The sequence below is a fragment of the Aristolochia californica genome, unplaced genomic scaffold, assembly GCF_029961685.1.
Source record: "Aristolochia californica isolate CCGP_79_NKW_82.1479 unplaced genomic scaffold, dmAriCali1.0.hap1 SCAF_8, whole genome shotgun sequence".
NCBI classification, from domain to species: Eukaryota; Viridiplantae; Streptophyta; class Magnoliopsida; order Piperales; family Aristolochiaceae; genus Aristolochia; species Aristolochia californica.
Genome location: NW_027182279.1, coordinates 2,107,465 through 2,126,921, shown reverse-complemented (window position 1 = coordinate 2,126,921; position 19,457 = coordinate 2,107,465). Strand labels below are relative to the sequence as shown.

Below are 19,457 nucleotides of genomic sequence, written 5' to 3'. Positions count from 1 at the left end.
CTCGGCGCACCATCGGAGTGTCGCCTCCGTCGCCGTTGCCAAGCCCGCCGCAGAGGAAGACGAAGATGATGTTTAATTTTTCCTAAGTTAGGAAAAATTAAACATCGTCATAATTGGTTTAATTATCCAATTAATTAAACCATTAGTTTTTTCTAATATATTATTAATTAATAATATTTAATATATATATTATGTTATTGATAAATTAATATATTTATTTATTTATTTTTATTAAAATAGTGAGTTTTAATGTTAAACTATATATTATGTTATTATAGAATAATTTATTTAGTTATAATATTAACTTATGATATTTTTAATTTTTTTATTTATTTTAAATAATTTATTCTAATCATACGTAATTAGTATATTAATTTATAATAAATTATAATCATTAAATAATATAATATAATTTTTTATTAATTAGGATATTAATATATTCTAATACTACACGTTAAATCACTTATAAGTATAGTAATCATGTTTATTTTTGTTAATTATATATTTAGGTATATGTTCTATTTAAGTATATTATAAAATATTACTTATTCTCTTTTTTATATCATATTTTTCATTTGGGGACAACTGTTTTCCAGCCACTTAAACTCGTCTATACTAACACCCAAACATGAGTTGAAGTGGAAGCAATTCATCTCATCAATTCAATTTTCAACTTCATTTCCAATTCATTGTGGACTAACCCCCCCCCCCCCCCCCCCCCAAAGTGGCTTCTATCTCAGCCTCATAGCTGAAAGTTCTCGTCTTTCTCGACCAGATATTTGGTCCCTTTTGGTGGTTGTGCTCTAGGTTCTTCTTCATGGATCAGGTTAGCAGTGTAAAATTTCTACGTAGTTACAGCTCCCAAAAACTGGTCTCACTCTCATGTTACTGAGCTGGTTTAATCATTCTATCTTTAGATATTTTCTTGTAAAAATTGACAGCAATTTCAATGAAAAACTATCGACTGTAGGAATTTTAAAATCATCGAAAACCAGAGTTCTGGGATGGACGGAAAAAATTCTTAAACCAATTAGAAGATCAAAAGGAGGTGAAATATTTTTTCTTATAAACGAAAGACAGGGTAACAAATTAAAGCCCCCAAAAGGGCCAGGGAAGCAACTAAAAGCCGGTACAACTGGAAATCATACGCAGATACAAACATCCCACCCATTTCCTATCATTTTCCTCTCCCAAAACTTCGTATCTTCTACTCATGGGGGCCTGAACAATTTCCCTCATAAGTCGCATCAACTCCATCATATTGATACAGTCTATACATGAGATCCCAGAAACTCTGTTAAGCGATTCTCAGGTCAGTAGCCTCTTCGCATCATGAATTCGTTCCGGGTTCTTGTTGGGTTGGCTGAAAACAGCTTCGAAAGATTGCATGCAAACACTGGCGAATCCTGTCATGGCTTGGAACACGTTTGGAAACCCCGTTTGCAGATTGTTCAGCGTCATTGCTCTCGTGACGCTAGAGCTCTTCTCATACTTGATCTTCTCTTCCTCTGCTTTTGCTCTTAGAGCCTCCACCTTGTCCTTCTTCACATCCACTGGAGACCGATTTGACGTTGAACTCCCGGAGGTGGAGTAAGGCCCGTATTTGTTCTCCAAGGCCCTTAGTTCTGCCACCTTCTTGTCGAGCTCTTTGAACAAAGCGTCTGATCTTTTCTTCAGTTTTTGCTCTTCTGCTTGTTGGAGCACCACTGAGTGAATTACGGTTAAGAAGCTTTTGATGCCTTCGGAGGCAACCTTGTCTGGGATTCTGTCGAGGGCAAGCTGCCATTCTTCGCAGAGAGAATAAATAGCAGAGTTTTGCTGGGTTTTGGTCAGTGGTTGGTGGCTGAATTGGAAAAGGCAGAGTCGGAGCCAGCCGGTGAGGGAAAGGATGTAATCCCTTTGTGATTTTACAAGGCTGCAGAAGGCTGAGTGCCATTGTTGAACCTCGAGCTCCAAGTGAAGGGTGGACTGGCGATGGATTTCGGAAGTGGCTTCTGTGCCTGAATTGATGTCGTTGAGGAACTTGAGCTGCTGGACTATGTGGGTTTGAACTTGATGGCACTCGTACATGCTTCTCCACATAACCATCAGTCTGCAGACATCCCAAAATAATTAAAAGGGTTTTGATTGAAATTGAAGCTAAGAAATTGAAGGAAAACACTTGGTTATCAGTAAAAATGGAATAGATAACACATTAGTGGCTACAGTTCAAATCAGCAAAACTGGTATCTTTGAACTGCAGTCAAAAGGGTATCTCTGCAGTTCATCATCCACTCGATGCCAGAAAACACCTGAGTAGACTTTGACCGTGTCAATTTTGCAAGCTCACTGTAACAGTAACAGTAGCAGGCATTACAACAATGGCTAACCCCAACTGGCCCCAGTCATCAATACAGAGAGGCTTTCTGTATTTGTTTTTTGGGAAGATGAAGATTAAAGACTGACATAATAAAATGATCTACAATTTCCAAAGTGTTTCCCTTTTCCATTCAAAAGGAAGGGCAGGGTCAAAGTCATAAAAAGTAATAATAGAAAGGGAGCGCTGCAAGGAGCTAACCCTTTAGCCAGCTCAAGAAGTTGTGGATAGAGCTCAGCTTCTCTCAACCTAATTATTTCATCAGAAGTGCTCTCCATGGCCTGAGAAGCCACCATTAATCTGGACTCTAGTTTCTCAATCTCTTTCTTGTTCTTCTCAATCTTAATATAATCAGCTCCCTTTGCCTCTTGCTTCCTCAGCAGGGTCACCCGCTTTTGGTGCTCTATTTTGATACCTTCAGCAGTCTGGAAAACATGAGAAATAGGAATTAGTTTGTCAATGAGACTGGTAAAATCTCTGGAGTGAAGTTATTTTGAAGGAAAAAATGCAATGGGAAGAAGCAACTTCACATGACAGAACAATCACATTTATCTGGCTGTAGCTTCCGACTACACAAGCTGTAATTTGAAAAATGCATAGAAGCTACGACAAACCAAATATTTTGAGATTGTTCAAACTGTGAATTGGCGAATCATAAGGCATTGGTTTCGAATTTTCTAGGTCGCCTGTACCCTGACTTCCTGGTAGAGCTTCTTCTCCCAAGCATAAAGTCTCTCTATTGTAGAACAATGGCTTGTTTTAACAACTCCACCATTCAGATTGCTCCCTCCTCTCTCCTCCCCTGGCCTCCCAGAACTGCCAAATCCGCTCGATTTTGAATTTGAAACCCAAGGCCAATTCAACGGGCTTAAATTCCTACCGTAGCTATAAACCTTATCTGCAGATCAGAAACAAACGAAACGATGATGAAGAAGTCCATTTAGGTGAAAGTGGAGATCCTAATGTGGAAAGAAAACAACTGGAGCAAAATGACCTGGTGTCAAGCATTCACTTACTTGTGGGTCGCTGAGAAGAAAAACCAGAACTTGGAACCTCCAAAAGCAATGAAACATGGCTTCCAGCATTAGCAGCATTGAGGAAATACTCATCAAGATCTTTGATAATCTCAGAAAGATCTTTGCTGTTTCTTGACACAACAACTGCGAGCTCTGTGGTAGTAGTTTCCTTGGAGTACCCACTAACAACAGGAGGAGGGGCAGCGACGGCGGCCCCTGCAGTAACATTGACTTCAGATACCGTAGTAGCTTCCCATTCTTCTTCAGTTACAGACCTCGACGAAGAAGGGGCAAATGGGTCCCAGAAATCCCAACTTGATGGAGGCGGCGGTGGCGGTGGCGGTGGCGGGAGACAAGTAGACGCCGAGACAGAAGTACATGTTTCTGAACTCGGGCTCATTGACGGAAGTGGGGGAGTTCGCGTCGGTGTTAGTGGCGCCGGAGGAGAGGGAAGAGGAGGGGGGAGATGATGTTGTAGGTGATGGTGGTTCTGCTGGAGGTGGGTCTCAGAATTGGCAAATTGTAGAAGAGCGGCGCCAGTCCCTCGGAGAGACCTGAGGTAGAGGCTGTGGGTAGCAGAAAACGCATGGCGAGCTTGGACGAGTTCTTTCATGTACCGCCGCCGAGCTTTGCATCTTGTAACAATTTCTTCCCTCTCCAGTCTTGAATAGCAACTACCCATCTTCTACTTCGTACTACTATCTCGTGTCCTTGTTTCTAAATTCTCCTTAATGTCGAGCTAATTCGAATTCTATTTCAACTTACACGAAGTCCCATCAAGAAATTCCCGAGTTCGTCGCTCAAACATGATTTCGATAGATAAAACCCGCTGTTTCCCTTGCCTCTCTGTTCATGTTCTTCTTCCTCTTATTCTCTGTAAATTTCAAACTCGTACCTTTCCTCGTTTGGCACCTATTAATCGTACTTCTCACGCCTCTTTGGTCTCTTATTCTTCTCCGCTTCTGATAGACGTAAAGGACTACTACTCCTTCAGAGCTTCGCCAGTCTCTGCTTATGCTCGTACACTACAAAAAATGACAACAGTTTTACCTCTGAAACTCACTCGCTTCTTCTTCTTCTTCTTCTTCTTCCTTCAACAAAAGCTGGTTCTTTATCTCTAAAACCCAAACCCAGATTCTCCAATCTTGCGGGGATAACGAAAATACAAAAATCCTGAAAGACAGTTCACCACCTTCTTCTCTTCTACCCGATTCCGTTCACTCTTTCATTTAAAAACGAGCACCACTCTGAAAAACCCCCCAAAATTTCTCCCTCAAACTTCTAAATCTTCCAACCCCTTCAGCTCCAAGCACCTCTCTACACCCGCATTTGCAAAGATTGCGAAGAGATTGAGAATCGAAACGAGAAAAAAGGAAACAGAGGCGGCAGTACAATACAACAGTTTAGAGAGAGGCATAGAGACAACCAGTGTTGGGCAGCGTGCAGGAGAGATGTTCAATTTTAAAAGAGCACTTGACCAAAATACCCCTAATTCTCTCCATTTATTTCGCATCCGCTGAAAACTCTATTTCCATTTTTAAATGCCGTTTTGCTATATTTGTGTTCTGTCGCGTTAAATACAAACCAAGGGTAGTTTGGTAAGATGGTGATTTTCAACGGGCATTTTCGGGCTTAATTTGTGAAGATTTTAAACGGCGTATCAGTTTATAAATAATGACGGGATTTGTTATTTTGAGAGGAAAGGGCATTTTTGTAGTTGGAGACAACTTGATGGGTAAATTATTAAGAGATGGAGAGAGATATACAGTAGATGTTGCCTTTGTGGGGAAGTGCACTAGTGGGGAGTAAGCCCCATGTGAAATTCCTAAAGTAACCTTTATAATTTTAATGTTCACGATCAATTCTAGAAACGTCGAGCAAAAAAATTCTAAAAAATGGCTTATAATACTTTTGGTGAAAATGTTGGCACTTGTGGGATAGATAGTCACATACTCGTGTGAAATTTGTTAGTAACAAAAGTTCTCGAAAGAAATGATAATTTAATTCAACATGTTTGACTCGCTTGTGAGAAACTAGATTAGAGATCAGGAAGATTGCATTTTTGTTGTCACACAAGAGAAAAGGTCGTTGTAGAATAGGAACATGATGATCGCAAAGGAGAAGCATAAGCCAAAGAAGTTCAAAGTACTTATGAAAGACAAACAGAGAATCATCAGCATGGCAGCAGGAGAAACCAAGTTGAGTGATAAACGAACTGAAGCGCTAGAACTAGGCACGAGGGACTTGCTTGAGACAAACCATAGAGAGCCTTATATAACTAACAAATGTGACGAGGGTCAATGTACCCAAAAGGTTATTCCATACATACATTTTCAATGAGAATACCGTTGAGGAACACATTCTTGATGTCAAATTGTCAAATAGGCCATTTGTTGGTCACAACAATAGAGAGCACAACTCGAATAGTAGTAGCCTTTACAACAAGACTAAAGGTGTCAGTGTAGTCAATATCAAGTACTTGAGTGTAACCCTTGGCAAATTGTCAAATAGGCCATTTGTTGGTCACAACAATAGAGAGCACAACTCGAATAGTAGTAGCCTTTACAACAAGACTAAAGGTGTCAGTGTAGTCAATATCAAGTACTTGAGTGTAACCCTTGGCAACAAGGCGCGCTTTGAGACGCTTAGTGGATCCATTAGATAGATATTTGGTACAAAATACCCATTTGGAACCCATAAGGTTGGTGTTGGCAAGTCGAGGAACTAAAATCCAAGTGCAATTATTTTATAGTACTTGAACTTTCATTCATAGCAATAAGCCAAGTAGGATCCCACGATACCGAGGTTAGCCAGATTGCGAGTTTTGAAAATACCAACTTTAGCTTGTGTAAGCATATTGTGAGAACCCAATGGAAATGCAGAAATAGGAGTAGGAGGAGTGATCTGTGTCTCAATAGGTTATGGACTAGAAACCTGGTGCAGAAAGGAAGGACCTACAAAAGAATCAGTGGCTTGCAAAGACTCATCAACCGAATCAATACAAGTAGCACACGATTTAAATCCAAATTGGGGCATGGGCAAATAATGGTGTGCAAAGGAAGAAGGATGGAGCTGTGTGTGGAGAATACTAAGTTCCAAAAAGTTGAACAAATGGAGAGAAGAAGGGGGTTGAGCCTGAGAAGTTTTAATGAAAGGGAAATTGTGTTCATCAAATTGAGCATGGTGGGTGATATAGATCTAAGAGGTTATGAGATCAAGGCAATGAAACCCTTTATAAGAGGTATTGGAACCCAAAAAAAAAAAAAATGCAGGGAATACTACGAAGCAAAATTTTATTAACATATAATCACATAAACAAGGATAAACACAACAACCAAATGGATGGAAATTTGCATAGTTTAGAAAAGAACTATATAAAAATTCAAACGGTGATTTACCTCCAAGAAGTGATTTGGGCAAACGATTGATGATGTAAGTTGCAGTGTTGAAGGCGTTAACCCAAAAATGAGGAGAGAGATGGGAGTGAAAAAGAAGTGTCATACTAGTCTCAATCACATGACGATGTTTGCTTTTAGCATAATCATTTTGTGCTGGAGTATATGGACAAGAAAGATGTTGGTGAATGCAAAGGTACGAAGATGAGTTTTGAAGCAAGTGTTAGTAAATTTGCCCCCACCATCACTTTGAAATTTTTTAATATGGGCAGAAAGTTGATTTTCCACAAAATTTTGAAATTTAGTAGAAACATAAAAAAAAAATCGGATTTAAATTTCAAAGGATAAAGTCAGGTGAATTGTGAAAAATCATCAATGAAAAGAATATAATAAGCAAATCCTAAATTAAAGTGGACGAGTGAAGGGCTCCATATGTCACAATGAATAAGATCTAACACATTAGTCGACCTATGTTTATGATGTGGATATGGCAAACGATGATTTTTCGCAAATTGACATGTACTACATAATAATGGAGAGGGTAATAGAGATGTAAGATAAAAATGTCCTTGTTTATGTAAAGAATAAATAACAGAATGATTTACATGTCCGATGTGAACATGCCATAAATCATAAGAAGTATGTAAGAAATTATTCTTAAGGACAAAAATAAGGGCAGAATTACCTCGTTCTAGCACATATAAGCCACCATCTTTTTTACTGATCACTGCCACCCTTCTTGTGAGTCGATTCTAAACAATGAAAAGATTTTTAATAAATATAACGGATAAAAGAAAATTAAAATTTAATTTACAAATGGAGAGAAGATTTTTGGTGAGATGATGAACAACTAAAACAGCTAATAACTGAATATTTGGGGTAGGAGAGAGAATACCAGTGTGTGAGATAGGTAAGGAGGCACTATTCCACACAATTACAGAGTCCTTACCCGTGTACTCAATGGGCTGATCTAGGATGGATAGGTCATTGGACATATGGGCCAAAGCTCCAGTGTCCAAGAACCAGTCAGAGGGAGCAGACCCATTTAGAGAGCACAATCCAGTGAAAGCCTCAACAAGATGGGTGCAAGATTCACGGGACTCACTACAAGCATAATGCTGGTTGCACCGATCAACATAATGATCGTCAAGCCGATATATCTAGCAACAAGGAGGACGATGCCCTTGACCATAATGGGTATGACCTCGATTAACATAATAGCGGCCAGAACCTACGGTCCAGCCATGGGATCGACCAAAGCCATGCTGGGTCAACCGGTCAGAACCACGGGATGCGGCAGTGAAAACAATAGTGGGAAGAACAAGGCTCTCAAGTGATTTTTGGAAGAGCTCAAAGCTCCCAGCTTTGGAGATGAGGTCGGAGAAACAGGAGAGAAGCGTGAGTGCCATTTGTGTGATGGAGAAGGTGGAGAAATCAGCTCCGAGTCCACGGAGAAACCAATGGAGTTTGTTGGTCTTGTCGACAAGTTTGCCGATCACAAAGACCATCGAATATGTAAGTATATGCGACAACAGATTGATTGTTGTGCTTCAGCTGTTGGAGGTTGGCTTTGAGACTGATTTCTCGAGCCTTTGACCGGTGGCTAAAGGCATTTTCCAACGCGAGTCAAATCGTAAGTACAGTGGAGAGGCCAACATCTTCTGCCATTATTTCCTCGATGAGAGAGGATAGGAGGAGGCTGAGAAGACATTTGATATATTGATCTCCATGGCTAATATTCGCAAATTGGGGTGGTAGAATCCACGATGGCGAACTGAGGTAGTGGTGCGAGGGTTTCGTCCATATAGCCAAGGAGATTTTGACTCAAGAAGAGGAATAATTTGCCTTTTTTAGAGGAGGTAGGTTGTGGAAGAGAGTTTAATAGTAATCATATGGATTATAGTATGATAGGGGAAAAGATGACAAAGGGATTCAACGGCCATTGAGGTTTGACTTAAGAGACCTTCGAGATCAATGTTGTGCCTAGGATGTGTTTCTGACCTTCGAGATCAATGTTGTGCCTAGGATGGAGAGACAAGGGAGTTGAGTTGGAAACATTGAAGAGAGGCGAAATCTTTTAAAAAAAAAATAAAAAAAAATTGTGTACCTAAGCACGTTGAACCGAGTTCGACGCATGTCTGAACTACGAACCGATGCTAACCTAGTTTCCCTTGCTTGGTGTCACCGAGAGAAGTTGGGCATCACGGCTAGTGTTCGACGATTCTGGAGACGATTCAGCTCGTATCCGACCCGATTCAACAGCCCCTTCTTCCTTCTTCCTTTGCGTTGCCTTTCTTGCCAAAGATGTTTCGATTTCTTGGAGCCGAGCTGAACAGCCTTTGCAGGGTTGAGGCGAGCGCGATGGTGAGCTAGCCCAACAAGCAACAGCTGAAGGTGTGCACAAAACCACCGAGGCGAATGCACGAACGCCAAGGTCTGAGAGGCAGATCCCCGTCGAAGATGCAAGAAATTCAATAAACGAAGGGATTGACGAGGTGTTCTGATAGAAAAGATCCAATTAAATCTTTGTAATCACCATGGATTGATGGTGAGGATTTAAATTTAATTTATATGGATTTTACCATGGCTAATCAGTTTTTCTGCCTGCCTCCCAACCAACTGGTCTTCTGCCCCTGATTCAAGTACTAGGAACCTGATCTTCGGGCTTCTGTTTCGACAGACATTAATAGACGATGGAGAAAGAGATATGCAACACTTCAGCCAGCAACCACAGACATGTATAGACACTTTTTAGCTCTATGTATATAAAAAAGAAAAAAACACCCGTACCTTGAACCCACAATTCAACAAGATGACTTGTGAGTTTCTGTAACTAGGAGGATTTTAACCTCTCTGAGACCTCCACTGTTAAATTTAACATGATTGCTATCACTTAAATGAAACATACTCATTGCGGTATTTAATCTGAGGCGTGTAATCACTGGGGAAGAAGAGTTGTCAAGATATTAATAGTACTATTATCAAGTAACAGCTAGAATGAACATGGGGAAGGACAGTGGACATAGGAAAACCTCAATCCGCAGTATAAAAATCCTACCCAACTACAAAACTCCCAGTTTGAGGGAATTTATCATCTAACAAATACGCTACCTTGTAAGGAGGTCTGTGGCTCCTACTCCATTACGTGCAGAACTTGGTAAGAGTAACATGGTGTGCTCTGTTGAAGGCAGCCAGGAAGAGTCCAACCATAATAAAGGGCTCCTCTCAAACACTACCTCTTGACAAAAAACTGTTTGGCCGCAGAAGACAGCTTCTCACTTCTGTTCAGTAAAGAGCTCTATAATCTAGTAAATGTTCAGACATCCACTACAGCTCGTCGTGTGTCTCAGAATCTGCTTCACTGTTTGGTGAACTTCCAGAGTCTCCTGTAGGTTGTTCACTCTGGGGAAAATTCTCCTCTGCAGTTGCATTTGAAGCACTTGCACTTTCCCCTTCTTTGCTTTTGGTTTCTTCTTTCTTTGGTTTCTCAATCTTGGGTTTTGGTTTGCTGATTCTGTTGACACTGGCAACCTGCAAATAGAAAATCTTATTATTTTTCGTAAATAAAAAGGGCTCCCTCAATTATACTATTTCTCTTCTTAATAGCCACTAAATCCACAGGGCTTCAATCAGGGATCCAGAATACCTTTTCTTGGAGGTCAAACACTTTCTCATACACCTCATCTGATGTGAAAACTGGTGTATTGAATTCAGAAGACCTGTAAAGCAACATAGAAAATAATTGAAAGAAAATGAAGAGAAGAACGTGCTACCAAGGCCTTTAAGACAACAGTAGCCAACAAAATGAATTTATGTCCCAGGCAAGAAAAAAATAAAATCAAAAGCAGAGCATTTAAACCCACTTTCAAGTAAAAGCCAAATGCCCCTCACCACAGACATAAAGACGAAAAGAACCCAGAAGCCTAACTATGGATCACCTCAATACGTGCATATTTTAAACCTAATTTTGGATCTATGATTTGAAGTTCGTAGTATTGTGGGGTTTAAAGCTATAAGAATATTATTGTCCTTCTAAGATTAAAAAAAAGGTCCATCTATTTTGGTTCTTGAATAGAACCACCACTATTCAACCTTGCTTAGCAGGGTAAAAGAAATAATCAGGGTTAACCAAGAATGAGCACTACATAAAGGATGATGAAGAGATCCAGCCTGCAGCTAAAAACTTGCTCATTACAGTTTTTTTTAGAGTAGAGGAAGTATCAACCTGGGTTTCACGAATAAATGCGTTAGTGATATTCCTCTCATCTTTTTCAAATAGAGCTCTCTGCATTCGAGCTTCTTTTGCTATTGTGTAGAACTACTGACCTGTCCTTATGGTCACTGAAACAACTACTTTTGGTATCCGTATGATTTTTTTACTAAATTTTCTTCAATCGGCTAGCACAGGGGATTGTGTTCGACTACATATCTGGAAGTTTGAGCAACTCTTGTGAGAGGAAGACTGTTTCAAGGCATTTCATTGGACTCTTCATTGGCTCAGAAAAATAGCATGAGATTTTCTAGCTTGAAGAGACTGGGAAGAATCCCACTCTCTGTAGCCTTTGCCAGTTTGATCTAGCCATCTCATCCAACTTTCAGAGAACATTTCATGCTTCAAAACAAAGACCAATTAAGAATACTAGGAACCTAGTAAGCACAAATCATGAGCAGTGCAGCAGAAAAAGATACTAAAAAGATATCCTAGAAATAAAGTTAATCGTACATCTTCTGTTGTGCTTCTTTCTCTTCTAACCATTTCTTCAGCTTGTCAGCTTCAGTCAGAACCTGGGACGACAGAAGCAGATTCATTCACTTCAAATATGCATGCCAAGATAAGTTTTGCCTAAATCAAAAGCACAACACACAAACCTCATCTATCCTGGTTTTTGGAAGCCAAGACTTGTTCTTCTCCCAGTCACTGGCAATCTGCAAAGAGCAAACCAAACAAGAGTAAAAGCATGAATTCATTAGTGACAGTAGTCAAAGAGCAGAGTATCCTAGTTGGTGAAAAGTAGCTGTCACTGTGATGGTTCCGAGCAGATTTGAGATAATACTAATTCTTTTTTTCCATTCATTCAATCATTTTGAAAAATCCTCATCACTCTTCGAGACAAGAAAAAAACAAAGCTAAATTTTATCCTTCATCTCTTTTTGCTTCAGTTGATCAAGAGGCAGCATTAACCTAAAACTGGAATGTTATAACATATTGAATGTCAGAAGATGGTACCAGTTTTTACATACTTGTTGTATCTCATCCAGATATCCTTGTGCAACTTGACGTGCAGCTGGCCTTGCCGACAGCTCATTCAGCCTAAAAAAGGTAGATCAAAGATAAGGAAAAGGTTACTACTTACAAAGGTAACCCTCATATACAAACACATTGGGTCAACCTGAAGAATATTGGATCACCAATCGCTTTTAACATGTCCAGCCGCTCCTGAAACTCAGTAGCAGAAGCATCTTCACCATCAGTGTAGAGCCAATCTTGAACCTGAAATTAAAAAAAATTAATAGGCCTCAGGTTTATATATTATTAAAATAAACCAACAGTCATATATGTACAGACACATCATTTGCAGACCCCCAAATAAGGATTCTCCAATTTACAGTTACCTCATCAAGCTTCTGGGAAAAGGTTTGACGTTCCTCCTCCGGCGAAATCTTTTGAAATTCTTCAGAAGTGTCTAGCTGGCACAGTCAATAGTAAATACGAATATCAATAGAACCACTTCACAAATGCAATTCTTTGTCTAAATTTTCAACATGATCTATTTCAGAACATCTTTTTGATCAGGCACAGTAATAAGTTCCAAAAGAAAGCTCACTCTAGAAGTGAGGGGAAAAACACAAAACAATAATGTCAAGAGTTTCCAATTTATTGTTTCAAGACAATAGTTGGTTGAGCCTTTTGCTCAAAGTCCACATCTTAGGACTTAACATATGACTTGACTTTACGATGAACAAGTATAAGGTATCTACTGTAAGTTTTTTTTTTCTTTCTTTCTACCTTTTTTTGGAAAAATGGTGTCTACTGTAAGTTGTATCCGATTCCCACGAAAAGTAAAAGAAAGAACAGGAAAAGTGATAGATCGACACATTTGCAAAATATCAGACTGTATATTTGTGGTAAATGTTAGATTGTATCTAGCCAGTAACCTTTTCTCTTGTGGCATAAATGTAGCTTTCCAGGTTATTCTTGAGTTCTGCAGTCCTCCTTCGATCTGCATCTTTCTTATCCAGTGCAGCCAATCTACTTTTAGCCTCAGAAATGGACTCCTTTGACAGAGAAATTCCGAGACCCAAAGTTTTGTCTTCTATCTGTATTCACAAGATGTAAATAATTGTCATCCAGAAAGGTTGTCACAACACAGCACTTTGCTGGTTATGTCAAACTAATGGAAATTTATTTACCTTTAGTGGGACCCTGAAGGTTCGCTTCTTCAACTTTTTCTCCATGATGACACCATTGCTACTTGGCTCTTCGATAGGATTAGATGAACTATCTACATCAGATTCTGTACTCAGGTTTTCATTGCCAACAGTTGTACTATTGTCAGGGCTTGCTTCAAGTGATATGTCTAGTGTAGTACTGGTTGAATTCTCCATAGTAAAATTTTTAATTGGAACATCAACCCACTCTGAGATCTCGATAACAGCCTCTGCACGATCAAAAGAGACTACTCCACTTCTGCTCTGAGAAAAGTGCAGACTTGCCTTTATTGGGGAAGACAAATTGCGGGATGAATACCTAATGGAAGAAAAAAAATCAACATATAACTACATGTTTTCAATCTAAATTTGGCTAGTGTGATTCTTTTATGGAACAAGTAAACCAATAAAAGCATTAAGTCAGTTCTAGCAATCATACACATAGAAAAGTTAATTGCTTGTAAAATTTAGCCAGCAAGATTACTTCATGAAAGACAGCTCTAGCAATGATAGAAAACAGAAGTGTACTTACTTCTCACTAGCATCTGACAGTCCAGAAACAGCATAATGAGCAATTTTTTCTGAAGGAACCCCTGGAGGTAATTCATTGGCATTCTCATAGCTGAGTGAAACTTCAAAATCCTTGTTGTGCTTAATAGCCCTGAACATCTGCAAAGAAGAAGGTAAAACTCAAATAATCAAGAAATACGAGAAAAGTCAACAGGATATAGTGCTCTTGTCACAGCAGCTCTTACCTTACTGGGGAGTTTTTTCATTCTTGGTACCAGTAGCTGTTTCGAGTTCTCATCTTTTAAGAGATCTGGACCATCCAATTCCATTATGATCCCATAAGCAGAACCATCAATTATCCCTAGTTTACGGTTCAGCTTTATTCCATCACTTAAATTTGCAGCATGAAGAGCTGCCCCAAGTACGATTGCTTCATCTGCATCAAGGTGCTTGTCCAAATCCCTCCTCCCAAGAAATTCCTGAAGTTTAGCCTGCATAATAAACAGATGGAAAGTAAAAACAAATATTCATGATTACAATGTAGCTGTTGAAAGGTAATGCTCCTTCTAAATACAAGACAAGACACTCCATCGGCACCAATCTTCGCATAACATGCCATGCATCTTTCAAGAAAAATTTGGTTTTGTGAATTTATATTTAGTAACATACAAGATATGTGCTAAAAGGACAGGCAAATTGGTGATCATGTTAGACAGACCACTTATGAGCTAAAAAAGTATTCTAGATATGACCATTGCATGCTTTTTTTGCACAATTACATGAAGATACCCTCTGTGTAGGAGTATTATTTAATTCCTAATTAGAAAAACAGCCTTATTAAGTACTTAAACAAGAGAATCTCTAGAAAAAAAAAAAAAAAAACTTAGGAAAGGAAATGGACAAGAAAAACATCAACAGTTGAAAACCCATATCTTCTTAAGTAAGAAATGGAAGCTTTCAAGGGGTTGGCTTACTAGTTCGTTACTATACAGAAAAGGATGTAGTCTGGTAGAATCTAGTTGGCAGTTGCCATGGTCTACAAAGAAGGTCAGTTTGATTGTTGAACCACAAACTGATGCAAAGAAGTAAAATAGAGAGGAAAAGAGAAGAGAGAGAAAGTACATGAGAAAGAGAGAGATAAAAGAGTACAGCAGAACCAGTACTAGTCAGAGATCAAAAGTCAACTTCCCTTGCATTAAATAATCACTAAAGTGAAATAGAGTCGAAAGCACAAAAATGCCCCTCTACACTAAATACATCACAAAATCAAGTGAAAATTGAAATATAAAACTGCGACAAGCTACAACCTGAAAAGTATCAAATGACCAAAATACCCTTCAACATATCTAAGTTTAACAAAAAAAAAAAAAAAAAACAACACAAAACAAAAGAAAGAAGTCTCTGACCTGCAACTTAGGCACCCGAGTTGCACCACCTATCAGCTCTACAGCATATAGTTCATCAACCCTCAAGCCAGAATGTGTAAGCACTTCTTTTACAGGAACAAGAGCTTGCTCCCACAGATCAGCACAGAGTTCTTCAAATTTTTCACGAGAGATCAAGCCCCTAAAGGAAAGCAGAAATAAGACCCATCAGCCTGTAACCATTTTATTAATATATTTCTGTTACCAAATAAAAACGCTCTTGAAAGCACAAGAAAATTAGCTGGCATTCAAAATCCGCAAAGACTGTTCATGTTATGCAGAAATTAGACAACATCTCACATGCATGCAAGTCTTTGACATGTTTCAGACATAATACCAGAAGATAACATTTTCCATTCCACTAACATAACTGCCTTTTAAATACCCTAATACGCTATACAATAACAATGTACAAAATCATCTTAAAAGAAATAATGTGAATGCCTATTGAATACAGTAGCCCAAGGTAGGACACCAATTAAATAGGGAAGATAACAACATATATGATTTTAAATAATTCTGTTATTTAATATCCCACAATTGGTGCTCAATTGGTATGTTTTCAGGTGCTTCATTTCATAACCACTCTCATTCAGAAGTTGCCCCCTCAAACTTGGTTGCTGCCACAATTAAGAAACAATTGGTACCCACCAAAAAACACTTTTTTTTCTAGCAGCAAGGAGCCATATACGTAATCAAGACAACTTAGACTGAACAGGGACAACAATCATTGGCTCTATATGTAGATTGTTGACCATCTCCTAGTAAAAAATGTTCTTATCCTTTATCCCCTGGTGATACATGACCCCCCCCCCCCCCCCCACACACACACACACACACACCACACACTCCTTTCCAATGTGACTGTTGAGCCCAATACTCTCCTACTGGAGACCTCTTGGCATTAGTGATCCTCTTCATGCTGAAGTCAAAGCACTCCTCCATGGTATTCTTATGGATGCTGAGAGAGCTTCCTTCCCTCTTATTGTCGAAGGCAATTCTTATGTTGTTATTAGTTGGTATAGTAAGGGGATTGATCCACCTTGTACCCATTCATTAAATACAGAGAAAAGATTACAAACAAACAAACAACTATAACCAACAAGGCTCCCCCAAATAGACAATCTTGTGGAATATGTGTCAACTTTCATCATCAACACAATTAGTTACTTGTCCCAACTATTTAATGGTCAGTCACATATATCTACTTTCGACAATGAAGTATCTCAACTGCCAGATCAATAGCTTAATCTTCTAGCCTTTCCTAAACACATCCCTCCACATTATTTCCAAGTTACCACTACTATATAGGATATCTAAACTAGTTTTGTTAAACTAAAAATAGAAACAAACTGTAATTAAAACCATAAGCAACCTCCAAAGCATTGTAGCCAGTCAGAACATTGAGATTACTCTAAAAGACAAAGTAATTTAAATATTGAAACGTAGGTACAAGCTCATTACTCTAAAAGACAAGTGATTTAAATATTGAATACGTAGGTACAAGCTCATCCAGCACTGAAAATAACATGATACCACCCAAGACTAAGCTAAGCAATTAGACATGTACCCACCTAAAATCGCGATCATCATATAGAGATTCAACTGATATTGGAGCAGCAGTGTTAGCACTTAATATTTCCTTGGTCCGTTTAACCTCCTTCTTTAATTTTGCCATTGCCTTTGGGATTTTCCTCACATCTACCCCACCACCAACTTGCTTATTGAACTCATCTGCAAAATACTCAACCAAACGTAACTCCATGTCCTGACCACCAAGTCTTGAGTTCCATCTGACATCTTTCACCTGCAAGAGATTGAGAATAAGCAACCCCATAATAAAACTCACCACTTTGAAACATTAATGCCAAATTAATGAAAAAATAAAAGAAATTGCAATCTTATTATAATGAACAAACTATAAGGATATATGTGGAGATTTAAAAACCACCAGCATTTGTGACTGGAACAGTATGGATGAAAAAGACTACCACAACACTTGCAGCCTAACTGAAATAACCTCCCTAAGTTTACAAAATCAAGGAAGATAACACAATGAACAAGTTCTCGTTGATTTGTTTTTTAAATTGACGTTCTTATCATTAATTTCTAACTTCTTTTAGAATGTTGATTACACACGTATACTACACCCCATACCTGGTGAGACTTGAACCTGAACCTCATGTTAGAAAACCTCCCATGTGACCATTGAGCCAAAGGCCCAATTCACTCTAACTTGAAATGAAAGGGTTTCAGGACACAATATTTGCTTGTCAAACATGATTTTTTTCCAGAAGAAACCCTATAACCTAGTAATCACAACATGAGGCAGAATTAATAACCAAGACATAGCAATTACTGTGAATAAACATATGATGTCATTTAAAAGAAAGTCGTATTTTTTTATTTTTTTATTTTTTTGAAAAGCAGAAAGTGATAATAGTAACAATCACAAAATTTCTCTTTTCTGGCTGAACCTACGCGGTATGCAGTTTGTTTACAAAACTGCTAATCGTAATTACTAATCAGAACTAAAAGAAGTGATAAAAAGAAAAAGAAACTAGTGTTTATTGGTGGAGGATTACCTGGAATTGATTAACTGAGACTGTCTTCCCGTACTCCTTAGTATTGTAAGCTGAAAAATACACAAGCGCCGCATAAGTACTGCTCGAACCCATGTCGTAGAATACAACATATCTAGACTCATTCGAGAAATCCTTATCAATGCCATACTGAAGAGCTGCCCCAGAGTGCTCATTCATAAGACACAAGACATTAATTCCCGCCAACTGCGCGGCCTGCAGCAACCCCTTCCTCTCAGCCTGCCCAAAGTACGGAGGCACAGAGATCACGGCATCTTTAACTGGCACCTTGGCATGAAACTCAGCCAAATGTAAACCATAACTTAAAACCATAGCCACCAACTCCTCTGCCGAGTAAACCGTGACACCATCGTCAATCCTAATCCCCGCAGCGCCTCTAAAATCTTCCACCAGATCAAAGGGCAGATACAAAGATTCCAAAAGATTCTTAGCGTATTTAAACGGCTTCCCTATAATGTCCCTAACATGCGAATACACCTTATCAGGATACCTCGCGAGAATCCCAGCTGCTTCTTCAGTAACCAGCCGGTTTCCACCCTGGAAACCGACAAGAGCCGGGGATTTGCGCTTCGACACTTCGTTAATAGCTACAGAAATTGGACTCTGTCCGGGCTTCAAATTCACCACCGCAACTTTCATCCATTCGGAACCTAGATCTATGCTCGAAACAGCAGCCTCGGACGGAATCAGAATCAGAGAAAGAACAGAGAGAACCAAAAACAACATCTCAGTTCTCGATCTCATTGCTTACACATCGCAGAACGGGCACGTGATCTGCAAAATACGACCCCAGAGAAAAGAATTCCAGTAAATTTGCTGCACAGCTCCCAAAATTTAGGGCTGCTTATAGATCATTCCCCACTTTCTTGATTTGAGAGACTTCGAGAAAAAACGAGGGAACGACGTCGGCAGTGTTCAAATGCGAGTTTTCTTGATGTGGCAAAGGATCAGAGTGTGAACCAGTAGGAATACGACAAGTTTACAAAAAAGTCACGTGGCGTCTTGTTAGAGGTTTGGTTTGTTGTGTGTGCTAGGTTCGTTGATGAGTTGATGTTCGGAAAGTCTTTAGACGTTATGCGTTCCGATCTCAAGTCGCCACAGGGGTGCGTCCGGGTCCGGTTCGGACAGGTTTTTCAAATCCGACTTGGTAAATTATGCTTTTCGTGTTAGCGTGCTCAATAGAGAGTACGGTATAAAATAAACCCTACATACCAAGCCCTAGTCCACGCTCCCACGGCGGTCTTCTCAATCTTCCATCGACGCAAGTTTTATATGCTTCCTATGCCGGAGGGAACCCACGTTGAACTAGTTACTTTCCTTGCACCGCCTAAGTGCTTTCATCTGCCTCTTTCCATATTGTCCGATCAGAGTCGTTGGCAGCATGCGGCCTCCTGGATGCTGCACTACTTCTCTTTCAGCTCCGAGGTCCACGCCCATCTCATTTCACATCTCCATACTCTTGGAACTGATTGGCCGGAGGTCGCGTTGAGGCATGGGTGTACGAAGTGGGATGTGGCGGTTGACGTGCATGAGAGTATCGAAAACGACTTTCCGCAACAGTTTCCTATGGACCCTGAGTCGATGCCGCCACTAGAAGAGGCTTCTGTCGACCAGAACATGAAGTTGAAGGAGCTCAGTGAGATAGCTGCCGGAGAGACATGCACAGTTTGTTTCGAAGAGTTCGGAGGACCGACGAAGGAAATGACGGAGACTCCATCTTTTCC

General features: G+C 39.5%; 2 protein-coding genes across 2 annotated transcripts; both read right to left on the bottom strand.

Moving 5' to 3' along the window:
• Positions 1–1,038: 1,038 nt before the first annotated feature.
• LOC137939002 (protein ALTERED PHOSPHATE STARVATION RESPONSE 1-like) lies at positions 1,039–4,786 on the bottom strand. Its single transcript, XM_068784156.1, has 4 exons — positions 3,373–4,786; positions 3,049–3,254; positions 2,558–2,781; positions 1,039–2,092 (listed from the first exon to the last, which is right to left on the bottom strand). Exons 1-4 carry the CDS (start codon positions 4,052–4,054, stop codon positions 1,309–1,311), a joined length of 1,896 nt encoding a protein of 631 aa, XP_068640257.1. The 5' UTR covers positions 4,055–4,786; the 3' UTR covers positions 1,039–1,308.
• A 4,722-nt stretch (positions 4,787–9,508) lies between these two features.
• LOC137939300 (heat shock 70 kDa protein 17-like) lies at positions 9,509–18,641 on the bottom strand. Its single transcript, XM_068784572.1, has 14 exons — positions 17,716–18,641; positions 16,705–16,937; positions 15,113–15,272; positions 13,952–14,197; positions 13,729–13,865; positions 13,179–13,515; positions 12,924–13,085; positions 12,381–12,455; positions 12,158–12,258; positions 12,009–12,078; positions 11,637–11,693; positions 11,491–11,552; positions 10,414–10,486; positions 9,509–10,298 (listed from the first exon to the last, which is right to left on the bottom strand). The coding sequence occupies exons 1-14, from the start codon at positions 18,475–18,477 to the stop codon at positions 10,095–10,097; spliced, it is 2,679 nt and encodes an 892-aa protein (XP_068640673.1). The 5' UTR covers positions 18,478–18,641; the 3' UTR covers positions 9,509–10,094.
• Positions 18,642–19,457: the final 816 nt, after the last annotated feature.

Bases quoted from the DNA above. Each gene is read 5' to 3' on its own strand.
- LOC137939002 (XM_068784156.1), bottom strand. From the start codon at position 4,054: ATGGGTAGTTGCTATTCAAGACTGGAGAGGGAAGAAATTGTTACAAGA. The intron at 3,255-3,372 runs GTAAGTGAATGC...TCTGATCTGCAG, and splicing joins TTCTTCTCAGCGACCCACAA to ATAAGGTTTATAGCTACGGT. The intron at 2,093-2,557 runs GTTAGCTCCTTG...GGATGTCTGCAG, and splicing joins CTTCTTGAGCTGGCTAAAGG to ACTGATGGTTATGTGGAGAA.
- LOC137939300 (XM_068784572.1), bottom strand. From the start codon at position 18,477: ATGAGATCGAGAACTGAGATGTTGTTTTTGGTTCTCTCTGTTCTTTCT. The intron at 12,259-12,380 runs GTAACTGTAAAT...TTTTAATTTCAG, and splicing joins TTTCCCAGAAGCTTGATGAG to GTTCAAGATTGGCTCTACAC. The intron at 11,553-11,636 runs GTTTGTGTGTTG...CTGTCGTCCCAG, and splicing joins CAAAAACCAGGATAGATGAG to GTTCTGACTGAAGCTGACAA.